This window comes from Plasmodium sp. gorilla clade G2, assembly GCF_900097015.1.
Source record: "Plasmodium sp. gorilla clade G2 genome assembly, contig: PADLG01_00_16, whole genome shotgun sequence".
NCBI classification, from domain to species: Eukaryota; Apicomplexa; class Aconoidasida; order Haemosporida; family Plasmodiidae; genus Plasmodium; species Plasmodium adleri (nom. inval.).
In genome coordinates, this window is record NW_021628863.1 from 1 (window position 1) to 15,000 (window position 15,000).

Genomic DNA, 15,000 nt, shown 5'->3' on the forward strand with positions numbered 1-15,000 from the left:
AAGAATCACTATAAAAAATGTAGACATCAACAAAAATATGTTAAAAAATGCATTACAGACACGTATATAAGGAAATGACAATCACATATTTATATATTATTTTCATCTTTAATTCTCAATTATTTTACATACTTATATTCAATGAATAGAATATAATAATCATTATAATATTTCGACAAAATTAATATTATTATAATTAATAATGATATCTATATTACTAATTAATCGCAATAATCATTATATATTAATAGTAATATTATTTTTCTTGTGAATATTAAAATCTGTTAGTGAATCCTTAGGATTTCTGTATATACAATTCATTTAATAACATTTTCATTAATTTATCATATATTTGTTTATATAAATATTTAGTTCGTTTAGACTGTTGTTATATGTTCTCGGTATTAAAATTAGATGGGTATAGAATTAATTTATTAAGGTATAGTTCTTGGTGTTGAATTTTTAAGTTATGTAATTTATTTTTAAGCTTTCAATAGATATATTATATTATATGTTTGTTTGATAGAATTGTTTAAACATTTGAAGCATATTTAAGCATATTCTATTTACTCATGAATACTATTAATATTCTGAACGATTTTTTATATTATGTAAATTAATTTGACTATGTTGTTTCTTATATCATAATTTTTGTTCATAATTATTTTATTATTAATTTCTTGAGTTAATATTTTTAATTCTTCTAATATTTTATTTCTATCATATAAATGTCTGTATTTAGTTTTAAGAATATTATAATTGTTTATTTCTTTTTGTAAATTTATTATCATACTTTTGGATTATTATTTATGTTGACTTTTAATATTATTTTTTCTTTGTTTATATTTTGTTTTGTTCTAACAAATTGAATGATCAAAAAAGGTTAGTAGAATCAAAAAAAACGGATTATCATAATTCTCACCATTATTATTAATATTATTATTATTATTAATAAATCTTTATTATTATTATTGTTATTATTACTTTCTTATAATTTTATAATCTTCCCTTTGAATATTTCCTTTTTTATTGTTCATGCTTCCCTTTTTAGATTATTTCATTTGTCCTAATTCCATTTTTCTTCATTCATTGATTAAATTTTTTGATAAAGTCCGCTGATATTTTCATTTATTTTATCAAATAATAATTTTTAATTTTTGTTTCAACTTGATTGATGTTTCTCTATCTATATTTCGAATAATTTCATATTCCATCCTTTTCTATATTTTTTTTTGATTTCCATATAGTGTATAAATATTTTCTTCTGATATATTTGTATAAGGTTTACATTCATCTATATAATTTGTAAGCAGTTTGTGATATTTTGTTGACATACATGTTTCTGTATTCATTTTATTTTTGTATTTTTGTGTTAGAGGTATTAATTGATCAACATATTTTTTGATCATCACCATTATATAATAATTGGAGTATTATATTTATTGTGTGTTATTTTTATATTGTTGTTGTAATATATTTTAATATTTGTTTGTGTCATATCTTGATTTGTCTGTTTGTTTATATTCATAATATCATTTGTCTTTTGTTTTTAATGTAAGAATTTGATTAAATAGGATTTAATTTTGTTTGTGTTGCTTTTATTCTATCATTTAATTCATTTTTATTCATATTTGTATATTTTTTTCTTGTTTTTTTAACCATCTTTTCCACACGATTTTTTCATTTTGGATTAATATATCATTATTATTATTTTTGTTGTGTTATTGTTGTTGTTGCTGTCGTTGTTATTATTTATTATTTTTTTTTTCTTCATCTTTTATAAATGTTTCTATTTCTTCTTCTTTTATATATATACCCTGTTCTTTTATCCATTCAATCTTTAATTCTTCAAACCATTTTTCATATTTCCATTTTTCCATTATATATCTTTTCCTTTCTATCCATTGATTCCACAAAAAAATTTGTTCTAGGTAGCCATTATTATCATCATTTGTATTTTTATTTTTTATTATTATTTCTTCAATACATAAATTCTTTTGTTTTTTGAATTGCATTTGTATATATTCTTCTAAAGCAATTTTTAAAAACTCCCATTTGTTCTCTTCCCATTCTTTTTTTTTAATTTCATTTACCCTTTCCATATATATTTCTATAATCCTTTTAATATAAGAATGATTATTTTGATATATACACTTATTATCCTCACTTGAATGTTCCTCATTTATGATATTCTTCTTTTTTTTAATATGTAAATTTTCATTTCTCATATAATTATATCTTCTATTAAATACCTTTTTTTTATTGTTATTGTCATAATCATTCAAATTTATAGCTATTTTTAACCAGTCAGTTTGATTATCATCATCTATCCAACTTATTTCTATATCTTCCCAATATTTTTTTAACAAACTTCTTTGAATTTCTAACATATAATTATTTATTATATTAATTTGTGTCAGGTCCAAATTTCCTTTTTCTATATCAACAAAGATTTTTTTACATTCACCTTCTTTCCATGCTTTTTTTAAATTATCAAACCATTTTTCTTGTTTCCATTCATTCAATTTTGTATTTTCATATCCTAATTTTATATCTTTTTTTATATTATTCAATATATGTAACATTTCTCTATTTTTTTCACAAGCTTCTTCTTTTTTCAACTCATTTATATATGTATTAACAAAATTTTCTTTATTCATGAAACATTCTTCCTCCTTAAAATCTTCGATTACCATCATATGTATTTCAATAAATAATTTTGTTATCAGCTTTTTCTTTTCCATGTCATCCATTTTATCATTTCTATCACTTTTCAAATCATCTTTATCTTTTTCATATTTATTCATTAATAAATTAAACCATTCTTCATTTTCCAAATCATCAAGATGATATAAATGTTTTGCAATCCATTTTCTCCATATATATTTTTGTCTTTCTAACATAGGGTTTATACATTTATCACTTTCTTTATTTTTCAAAAAAAATAATTTCTGATCATATCTATTCATTTCATCTTTCCAATTTTTTTTTAATTTATGAAACCATTCTTCTTTATTCCATTTTTGTAGCATATATTTATTTCGTTTAATCCATTGAAGCCATATAATTTTTTGTCTCTCTAACATGAGAATATCTTCAATATTTTCACTTTGTTCAATAGGTAATTCATCATTTATATTATTCATGTCTTCATTATCTTTCTTAATAAATTCTTCTAAACAGATTTGTAAAAAATCTCCTCGACTTTCTTCCCATTCATCCTTTTTATATTCATTCATTACTTCCATATATATCTCAATGATAGTTTTCCATTTTACTTTTTTTTCCATTAATACTAATTTATTTTTATCAATTATATTTTCACCTATATGTTCATATTCATATTCATCATGTAACCATTTCTCATTAATATTTTTCCAATGTATTTGAGGTATATCTTTTTTTACTTTCAATAAAGGCTCATGTATTATATTTTCATATCTATTCATGGCATTTTCTTTTTTAATTATAAAATTATTTTTTATATATCCCCTTTCATAATCATTCCATTCATTCTTTAAATCTAAGAACCATTTTTCTCCTTCCCATTTATTTCTTTCATTCGTTTGGATCATATTATTTTCCTTTTTCATTTCAATCAAAATGTCAAGTTTTTGAAGTCTGTTTTTTACATTTACTTCATTTGCTTTTTCTAATTTGTCTATATAATTATCTAATAATAAATTCTTAATACGTATATATTCATCCTTTTTATATTCTTCTAATATCATCATATGTATCTGAATCCATATTTTAGTCAACAACTTTTTTTTCTGTTTTTCTTCTACATCAAAACAAGTGGGTGAAATTAATTTCTCTTTATCATCATATTGAACACTTTCATCATGTTTGTCATTTTTATTTTTTATATAGTTAATAATTTTATATCTATTTTTATTTAAATAATATTCTTCCTTTTCATATTCTTCCATCATTTTTTTAAACCATGCTTCAATTATATCATCATCTATGTGTTGTACATATCTTGCAACCCATCTTCTCCATATAATTTTCTGTTTTTCTAAATAAATATTTCGTTTTTCCTTCTCACTAGGTAACGTTATTTCTATATCATTCTCTGTCTTTTCATAATTTTTTATTTCATTTATCCATTCATTTTTTAAATTATAAAACCATTCTTCTTTTTTCCACTTTTCAAGCATATATCTATGTCTCTCTATCCATTTATTCCATAACATATTTTGATTTTCTAATACATTCGTTTCAACAATTACTTTATTATTTAATTTTTTGTATTCATTTTCTTTTTTCATAAACTCATCTAAACATATTTCTAAAAAGTCCCCTTTGGATTCTTCCCATTCGTTTTTCTTACATTTTTCTATTACTTTCATTTCTATCTCAATTATGGTTTTCCACATCCACTCCTCCTTTTTTATAGGAACTTCTCTATTTACTTCTGTGCCTTCCACTTTTATGAGTACATCATCAAAGAGTTCTTTAGATAATATATCACTTTTGGGTTCATCCAAATATACATCGTCATTTTGGTGCTCTATATGTAAATAATCATGCTGATCAGAAAAATGTTCAAGAACATGTTGATCAGGAAAATGTTCAAGAATATGTTCATCAGGAAACTGTTCAAGAATATGTTCATCATCAAAATGTTCACCTTTACAATCATCATCAAAATGTACATCCCCACTTTCATCATCTATATGTAACTCTTCAATTCCTTCTCTCAAGTACATTTCATTTTCCTCTACTTTAATATATTTATCTTCTACATATATTTTATCATCATAATTAATATCTTCATAATTATTAAATTCTTTTTTATAAATTACTTTATTTATTTCATCCTCCACATTAACATCAATAGCTATCATCCGTTTTTCTGATCTCCTTTTTGGCTTTCTTCTATCATCCATCATTTCTTTTACTTTTTTTTTTTTTTTCTTCTTCCCTTGAACAAGTATTGTACCAAAAGGATTCATCTACAAAAATAATAAAATAAAAATAAATTATATAACATGTCATTATATAATTCATTATATTTAAAATAACAAAAAACATTATTACATAATAATAATATATTATTTAATAAATATATACTATTCTCATATACTATTACCTTATTAAATGCCAAGAACATAAAAAGAAATACAAATGTTACTAATGCAACTGGAAGAGATGATATCATTGATGTTACTCCTTTTGATAAAATCCCTCCTTTTTCATTACTCACAACTTGAGTTTCACCACCTTTACCTTTAATTGTGGGAATTACTTCATTTTTATGAAAACCATTTTGAGATGAACCAGATATATATGTTTCACTTCCTCGATCACTATTTCTTCGACCTCGTTCATTAGTCAAACCTAACATTGTTAATATCGGATGTATACTATTTCCCCTACTAACAGTACCAATATTCATTTGTAAAGGTGAACTCTCATATTCTTTAGAACCATTAACACTAGTTGATAATTCTTCAGGATTATTTTCTTTACTTTGACCTTGACTTCGGGAAACTGGAGCAGTACTAAAACTAAGAATATCTTTCACAAAACTCAGTACATTACCAAACTTTTGTGATACAGGTGAATATAATCCGAATAACTTGTATTGATCAGGGAAATCCATAGTTGTAGATAAAATTCTATATTTATTTTTTGAAGCAGATGAATCACTAAATTGAGAAGACGAATGACTACTTCTTTCAATTATTGATGCACCTTCTTGATTAATTTCTTCCACTCCTTGATGTTCATGTATTATATCAGAATTTTCCTCATCTAAAGCTTCTTCTTCAGGTATTAAAATATCGAAATCTAAATTGACGCTATCAGAAAATATATTATTACCACTAAAATAGTTCGACCTTAAGTATTCTATGTTGGAGCTTCCTTCTAAACCAGATGGTTCCTCCGTTGATAAGCCTTTCAATAATCCAACAGGTATTTTACTTGCATCAACACAGCTTTCATCGCCAGAATCACAAGAAGCAGCTTCTTCTTCTTCTTCTTTATATTCATCTACATGATTATCTATTCTTACAGAACCTTCCATATTACCATCAATTTGTGCACTTATTTCAACATTATTTTTTTGTTCCTCCACACTATGAGAGTTTATCTTATGGGAAACACTTAATTGATCATTAACATATAAATTAGAAGTATTTTCTCCTTTATGTAATATAGGTAAAGAAGAAGGACTTTCAATTTCATTCTTACTAGATACTTGATCAGTTGAATAAAAAACAGAATCAGTACTATCATAATCATTAGATATAGAATAATCATAGTTTGTTTTACAAATGCCTTTTGATTTATTATTCCCATCTTTTAATAAAAAATATTTATTTTCAGTACAATCAACTTCAATATAATTAGAAGAAGGATTTTTATATGTATCATCACTAGTACTAGTTTTTTTAACTGGAAGACTAGTAACATGACTGCTTCCATGTCCTCTTCTTTTGACATCATTTTGTACATTCTTAGGTTGAACATCAGTTTTTTTTTTAATAGAACGTTCTTTAGGAGTACTTGTCTGAGGACCTTTATCAGATATTTTTTCACCAGATTTTTTATAACTTCCAGGTTTAGGAGGAACCTTTTTTCGTCCAGATCCATTACGAGCTATAGTACTTCCAACGCTAGTTTTACTTACAGTATTACTTCCACTCGCCATTTCTACAATAGCCGAATTATCCTCCTTTTTTAAATTAATGCTTTTACTCTTTTTACTTAGAGCATCCTCTTTACCACTAGCTCTAACTGATTCATTTCCTGGACGTCTTCTTTTAACTTTAGGATTTTTACTTCTAGCCTCCTCCTTATTTTTTTTCATAACCTCACATGATATATTAGCGAATAAATTACCCACATCATTAAGATCACAAGTTTCACTAACTTTTAATAAGTGTTTATTTTCTTCTTTTTTGCTTAATTTTTCATATTGTTCTAAAATTTTTTCTTTTTTTTTATTTATCCAGATATTAAAATTTATACATAAATCTTCCTCATAATCTTTTTTATCTATATTTTTTAACTTGCGTGTTTTTTCTTCACAAAAATTTTCTAACGTTTGAGTCATATCCCTATATTCTTTATCGTAATTATGTTCTTTTCTAATACATTTACAATTAGTAGAATTTTTCATAAGTGTCGGTAAATTCTTGTCAACATTTTTTTCCCAAATACTTCTACGAACATCAATCGGGATTTTTACTAAATCGTTATTTATAAATACATCTTTTACATCATCCATAAAATAATTGAAATCTCGACAATCCTTATCGAACTTTTTAGATCGTGCCTTTTTTAATTCATCAAGTTTATCCTCAATATAAATTTCAAAAATTTCTCTAAATCTATCAACACTTATTCTTTGATCTGCCCATTCTTCCAATCTACTATCAGACTCAACAACAAACAGCATATTATTTTAAATGGGATAATATAAAAATGAATCACAACCACATTTACAGCTACTATGGATTAATAAATATATATAAGTATTTATTTACCAAACATATATTAAAATTTTTAACAAAAAAAAAAAAAAATTTCATATATTATTATTATTATTATTAATTCATTGTATATTTATTATATATGTCAATATGTTTTAAAACCTGATAGACAAATTTATTTGTAAGGTAATATATATATATATGGAAAATAAAATAGAAACCAAAAAAAAATATTAAAAAAATAAAAAAATATTATACAAATAAATATATTAATATATCATAATTATGATATATATTTCCTATAATAAACTTTTTTTTTATTATTATTTTTTTTATTATTATTTTATTATTATTATTTTATTTTTTTTTTTTTTTTTTTTGTATTTTTATTTATATATATAAATATTCTATACCATAAAATATATTCTATTGAACTTTAAATTATTATATTTTTTCTTTTTTTTTTTTTAATTAAAGATTTTTTTTTTATCTGTACTATTTCAATATAAGTACTAACATATGTATTTATATATATATTATTTCCATGTTTCTTATTTTATTAATTATATACAATGTTGTATTATTAAAGTATCATAATAACCTTATGAGTCAACAAATATTATGAATGTACCAGGTTGTATAGAACTATAAATATATATAACCTTAAAATAAAATGATTTAATTGGAAAAGCCCCATAAAAATAATACGTACACTTTTGGAGTACAGGACAAAAAAAAAAAAAAAAAAAAAAAAAGTACACATGATTTTGGGTACAAATATATAAACATAAAAATTAGGGCATATAGAAAGATAATAAAAAAATATATATGATATATATTGTTATTATGGCAATATAAAAATAAAATATAAAATATATCTTATATATATATATATATTAAACTGTTAAATGAATTACATACATATTTATATATATATGTATATATATTTTTTTTGTCTTTTTAAGTCTAATTTCTTATGTCTCATAGAATTTTATGCTACACATCAAAGTAGAGCAATGCAGCTTACTCATCTTAATAAAGTTGTAAAAAAAATATATTCAAAAATTTATAGGTGCTCTATATATGTTCATATTTAATATTATTGTAACATATCATAATAGCACATTAATATATATATATATATATATTAATCACGTTTATAATACTTTAGGTTTCATATATTTAATATTAAATTTCTAGTTTTTATAAAAATTATAAATATAAATATATATATATATATATGATAAAAAATAAAATATTATATTTAAATAACAAAATTTACAAAAAAAAAGAAGAAAAAAAAAACAACGAAAAAAATAGAATGTATTAATGTGATGATGAACGCTAAAATACAAAACAAAATCATAAAATATCAAAAAAAAAAAAAAAAAAACAACAAAAAATTAAAATAAAAAATAAATATACATATATATATTTTATTCTAATTTTATCATAATCATTTATGAAAACAAAATTTTTAATTGGTATCAATTAATATAATAAAAATATCCCAATTAAAAAAAAAAACATAGGTATATATTCTTATAATTACACTAAAATATAAAAAAAAATAAAAAAACCAATTAAATAAAAATAAAATATTATAATGTATCTTTATATTTATATTACAATTTCAAACAAAGAAAATAAAAACGATGCAGATTATTCTTATATAAGGATCATCAACGAAGTACAAAATTGTAACCTAATAAAAAAATAAAATAAATAAATATATATATATATATATATATATATATATATATATATATATGATAATATGTGTATATAATAATATATATATATTTTTACTTCAATATTGTTACAAGTATATATTTTTTATATATCATTTTTATAATAAAATATAAATTCTTCTTTTTATTTAAAAAATAATTACCTATAAACAATTTATCATAAATTTTAATTATCCATATGGTATTCTAAATAATCTGAAGATTTAGCTGACTGAATTTTTTGGTTCACTAAAAAAAAAAAAAAAAAAAAAAAAAAAACATATATATATATATATATATATATATATATGTAAATTTTTTTTTTTCCCTTTTTATTTATTTTTCATTTTCTATTACTTAATAATCCTATCCTATATGCATTATCACCATATTCTTCAAAACCTGAATCTTGGCCTGTTGTTACTTCGAAAGCAGCGTCTTCAAAATTAGCTTCTTCAAAAGCTGTACCATTTAATTCATTTTCTTCAGACCTACATAATAAAATAAATATTACAAATATATGTATATATATATATATATATATATATTTATTTATTTATTTATCCAGTGTAAAAAAAAAAAAAAAATGCAACATTCACTTTATTTTCTTTAATATTAAAAATTTATCTCCCATTATATTCTAACCATTTTCCTATAGAACTTGTTGTTCCTAGGAGGAATAATATTATAAAAAATAATCCTCCACCAGCAAAGTAATACATATCTACAGAAAAAAAAAAAAAAAAGAAAATTTTCATATCATATAATATATCAAAATTATATATTATATTTATATTATATAATAAATAGTAACAAATTAAAATAATACATAATTATTTATCTTTTTTTTTTTAAAATTGCACTTATATTTTTATTTATTTTTTTTTTTTTCCAGATTAAACATACTTGAAAAACCTTTCCTTGCAAAACATTTATATTCCGGATTTGCAAATTCTTTTTTCATACAACTATAATATCCACTTGAATTAAAATTAAAGAATTTCATACAATAATCTGATATTGAACAACATATGTTTCTACTATCTTCATTAGTACAAACATTAGATAAACTTTCCTTTTTCAAATTACTACAATAAGCTGACGACAAATCATTAGTACATCCATTGCTTTTATAAGATTTCATTATATCATGAGCTACCTTATTAACATCTCTATATATATATTCTTCTATATTATAAGTTCTATTATGCATATTATTTAAATTATTTCTATGATCATTTAAAGTACTTTTGGAATCTTCTTCTTCTCCTTCATGATTATTTATATAATCTCCTCTTACAACAATATCACTCTCAAGCGGTCCTTGTCTAGATCTATTATTTATATTCATTCTGTGCCTTGGGTTATCAGATCTATCATGACCATAACCATTATGTGAACCGTCTATACTTCTCTCACCTGTTGTTTCTATTCTATCATTATGATTCATATGTGATGTATTACTTAATTTATTAGATTGACTTTCTAAGCCACTATCTGCTCTTTTTGAATTTTCTGGGCTCTCTGAACTTTCTAATTTGTGTTCCTTACCTTGTGATGCATTCAAATGTTCTTTATTTGGTGCACCGTCTCCTGAACGTTCTTTTGCATCTGCATTTTCATCTTCTCTTCTCTCTACTGAATCATTTTCCAAAGCCATATCATTATTACGATTTAATCCATTTACTTCTGCACCCTCCATTTGTTCAGTTTCTAAACCGCTTCTACTTTCTTTCTCAGTTTCAGATGAACTATCAACAGATACATCACTCACTTGTCCTATATTTGTTCTATCAGAATGTCTGTCAATTGTGCTTGATTCATCTTCTAAGGAAGAGGTAGTAACGGATTCTCTTTCTCCTAATATGGTTTCTTGGTTTTCACCTCCAGAAAGTGAATTAGCTTCATGGGTCACATGAGGTGTTATACTAGAATGTTCTGTGTCTTCGGTATTATCAATGGATACAGATTCTCCATCTAAATGAGCACGTGTTTGACTAGGTTCGTTTCCATGTTGATTTAATATCGATCCTTCAGATTCAGTAACTTCATGAGTTACTGTTTGAGAAGATAATAATTCATCGGAACCAAGCTCCTGTTGATCTACATCAACCCCTTCAACACCAGATAATAAACCATCGCTTCTAGAACTACTATCTAAACTTGATGACGATGCAGAGACACCATCATGGTGTGTATGTGTTTCAGTGCTTGTATGTACGATATCACTTTCACCTCTTGGACTACTTCCACCCTCTTTAGTATTCCTTCCTACAGCTGCATCACTAATATGATCTACATCATTTGGTTTAAAAGGTTCTAAATGTACGGTTTCTTTTATAGATAAGACATCTACACCAGGTGCCTCTCTTTCTGTTACATCTTTGGAAGGTGCATTCTCTGGCTTTACTTTCATAGATGGATTATTGAATTGTTCATCCTCTATATCTTTAGGATCATATGGTTTAACAATACTTGAGCATTTATTTTCATAACCCTTATATGGATACACAAACGTTTCAGTATCAAGATCACAAGTACATTCAGTACATTTCATAGATAAATATTCCCAAGGTTTCAAATTTTTTATAACATCGTTATATAATGATCTATCTCTTTTATATTTACTTGATTGCTTCTTATATTCCTTTAACTTATTAATTATCCAATCATCATAATCTGTACAAGACCTTTTACATACTGCATCTACATCATGTGCATTATCCATTTTTCTTATAACTTTAATTACTCTGTTTATACATGGTTCCTTTATTACATTATTCCATTTAGGTTTTTCAATACAAAAATCATTCTTCCATTCTCTAAACCAATGTAAGTATTGATTATCATCATCGTCTTCCATTAAACATACTCCTATATGATTATTAGTATAAAACTCACATGATATAGCTTCCCATAATTGACTTTTATTTTGATCCCACCAATGTTTACGAAATTCATCAAGAGACAAATCGGCATAACCTGGATACTTACGAACAATATTTGCTTTTATTGCTTCAAAATTTCCTTTCAAAATATTTTCTGTTTTTATTGAATTGGGATCTCTCCACATATCTTTACCAAGTATAATATTTTTGTAATCATCAAAACTGTAATTTAAATATTTACATGCCCTGTTATCAAGATATTTATTCTCATGCATATTTCTTCTATATTTTTCTATTAAATATTTGCCTTCATCTTTAATACCTAAAATAATTTCATTCAAAAATACACGCAAATCACTAACATTTTTAAATTGATCCTTATCTAAATTTCCTAAACATAATTGTTGTCTTCTTGGTGGACCACATACATCTGGAAAATCTTTTATATTTTCATTTACACATTGCCATATTTTATCATCTCCTTTTTCTTTACAATATAATTGTCCATATATAGATTTAAGTTCTTTATTTTTACATATATTTTCTATTTTTACAAATAAAGCATTATTTTCCAACCTACTATTTTGACAAACACATTTATTATAATATTTAGCATTCAACTGATCAAATATACTACCAAAATTTAATTCATTATATTTATCCCATTTATGTTGTAAATATTCAAATGCAGTTTTATATGATAAATTAGTTTTATTATATTTTACATAAGTTGCTGATAATATTGTGAAATCGCTATTTTTTTTATTAACCCATGTTTTATATTTTGTACATTCAGATTTACAAACTTGTTCTTTTGGGCAAACGCTGTTACATTTACTATTAGGGTCATCTAATTTCTTATACCATTTATCTTTATGATAATCTGTATCATAAGCCCATTCCATTAACCATCTATTAATTTGTGGTTCATCGGAAGGTTTGTTTTCTGAACATTCTTTTATTTCTTTTGGTAACTTTCCTTTATGTTCTTCTATCATAGCATTCCATATATCTACACTAATTTCATCCCACCATTTTTTCCTATTTTCCTTAGATTTTTCTTGGTCACTTTTAAATATTCTATCTATTTCAAACTCTACTTTAATTGATCTACCAACTCCTTCCATGTCAGTACCTTTTATAATATCTCCATAATCACTATAACTCCATTTTAAATTAAGACAAAATTCTGCAGTATATTCCTTACCAAATTTTTCAAATAATAGAGTCCCTTCTCTTTTTGCTGCTATAATAAGTTTCTCTTTAAATTTTTCTTTAGTAGATTCATCAATAGAAAGATCAACTAAATTACCTGTACATAATTGTACTCTTCTATCTGAAACACATATATTTGGTTCCTTTGTATTTTTATCATTACATGCCCAATCTTTTTCTCCTTTTTTTCTCTTTGTTATACATCTATGTACAGATTTCATATCCACAAAAGACAATGAATTCAAATTATTCATATTGTTATTTTTATTTTTATTGTTATTATTTGATATATCTAAAAACGACATATTACTATCACCTAAACTTCTAGAATTATTCATTTTATTCATACGTACCTTATTTATATTAAGTAATTCCATACCATATTCATATAAAAAATTTAACTTACCCTTTTTATATAAAGATTCATCTTCTATATTCTTAATAGTATTTGGTTTATATAATCCTTCTTTTTCTATTCTTTCTTTATTTAATTCATAAACATTTTTATGTAAAATTTTTTCTTCAAAATTTATATTATTCTCTGCCTCTTGTTCCTGTATATTTTTATCATTCAATAAAGCTTCTTCTTTTACTTCAAGCAATTCCAACCTTCCATCTGATGACCTATCAATATTTACATTATTATTCGTTCTACTATCATATTCCTTTTCTACTTTATTATTTATTATATTAAAAGAATTTTCTTTCTCATATTCATTTTTTAAATAATTTTCCAACTTGCATAATGTCCTAGAAGAAAAGAGGAACCCAGAGATACAAAATAACTTCAAGGTCTTTCTCATTACATTTAAAAGTGCAAAAGAAGATATTTTATATATTTCATATAATTCTATATATTTTGTATATTCAATATTTTTTGTATATTCTATATATTTTGTATATTCAATATTTTTTGTATATTCAATATTTTTTGTATATTCTATATATTTTGTATATTCAATATTTTTTGTATAATTTTATTGTTTTTTTTTTTTTTTTTTATGGTTCTATTTATGTTATAACATCCAAATCAGAATTAAAAAAAAAAATGATTATTTATTTGCTTTTTTATATAATATATATATATACCACATCTATAAATAAATAACAATTTTTTTTTTTTTTTATATTTATAATATTTGTTCTTTATAATATTAGCCCTTTTTGTTATTTCCTATAAAAATTCACAAGGTCATAAATGAATTTCAATATTATGATTAAACAATGTAAATAATATTTTCAAAAATATATACACACATAAATATATATATATATATATATATATATAATATACATTTATATTTTTACATGTAGAAACCTAATAATATAGATAATTTACATTAAAATTATGATCCTCACAGAAAGGGTGCAATATTATTTAGCTTGAACAATCTATAAATATAAATATATATATATATATATATATATATATATATATATATATATTAATATTTTATTTATTAATCAGTTTTTTCTTATTTTAATATATATACAATATAAATAAATATATATATATTTTTTAAAATAAAAAAAATTATAAAATTAATTATATTAAAAATATTATTAAGGTAAATTCTCAATTTTTTTTTTTTTAATAATACACATCTAGATTAAGAATCATAGAGAAAAAAAAAAAAAAAAAAAACCAAAAAAAAAAGCACGAAAAAACAAGAATAAATATAAGAGAACAAAATTTTTTTTTTTTTTATAATTATAGCA

At 22.8% G+C, this 15,000-nt stretch overlaps 2 protein-coding genes across 2 annotated transcripts; both read right to left on the bottom strand.

The window, feature by feature from the left end:
* Window positions 1-1,748: 1,748 nt before the first annotated feature.
* PADL01_0013000 (surface-associated interspersed protein 4.2 putative) lies at window positions 1,749-7,414 on the bottom strand (the record flags this gene model as incomplete). The annotated part of the gene is made up of 2 exons (XM_028680372.1): window positions 1,749-4,961; window positions 5,099-7,414. 2 exons carry the CDS (start codon window positions 7,412-7,414, stop codon window positions 1,749-1,751), a joined length of 5,529 nt encoding a protein of 1,842 aa, XP_028541150.1.
* A 1,951-nt stretch (window positions 7,415-9,365) lies between these two features.
* On the bottom strand, window positions 9,366-14,084 carry PADL01_0013100 (erythrocyte binding antigen-165, putative; the record flags this gene model as incomplete). The annotated part of the gene is made up of 4 exons (XM_028680373.1): window positions 9,366-9,427; window positions 9,536-9,669; window positions 9,824-9,902; window positions 10,085-14,084. The coding sequence occupies 4 exons, from the start codon at window positions 14,082-14,084 to the stop codon at window positions 9,366-9,368; spliced, it is 4,275 nt and encodes a 1,424-aa protein (XP_028541151.1).
* Window positions 14,085-15,000: the final 916 nt, after the last annotated feature.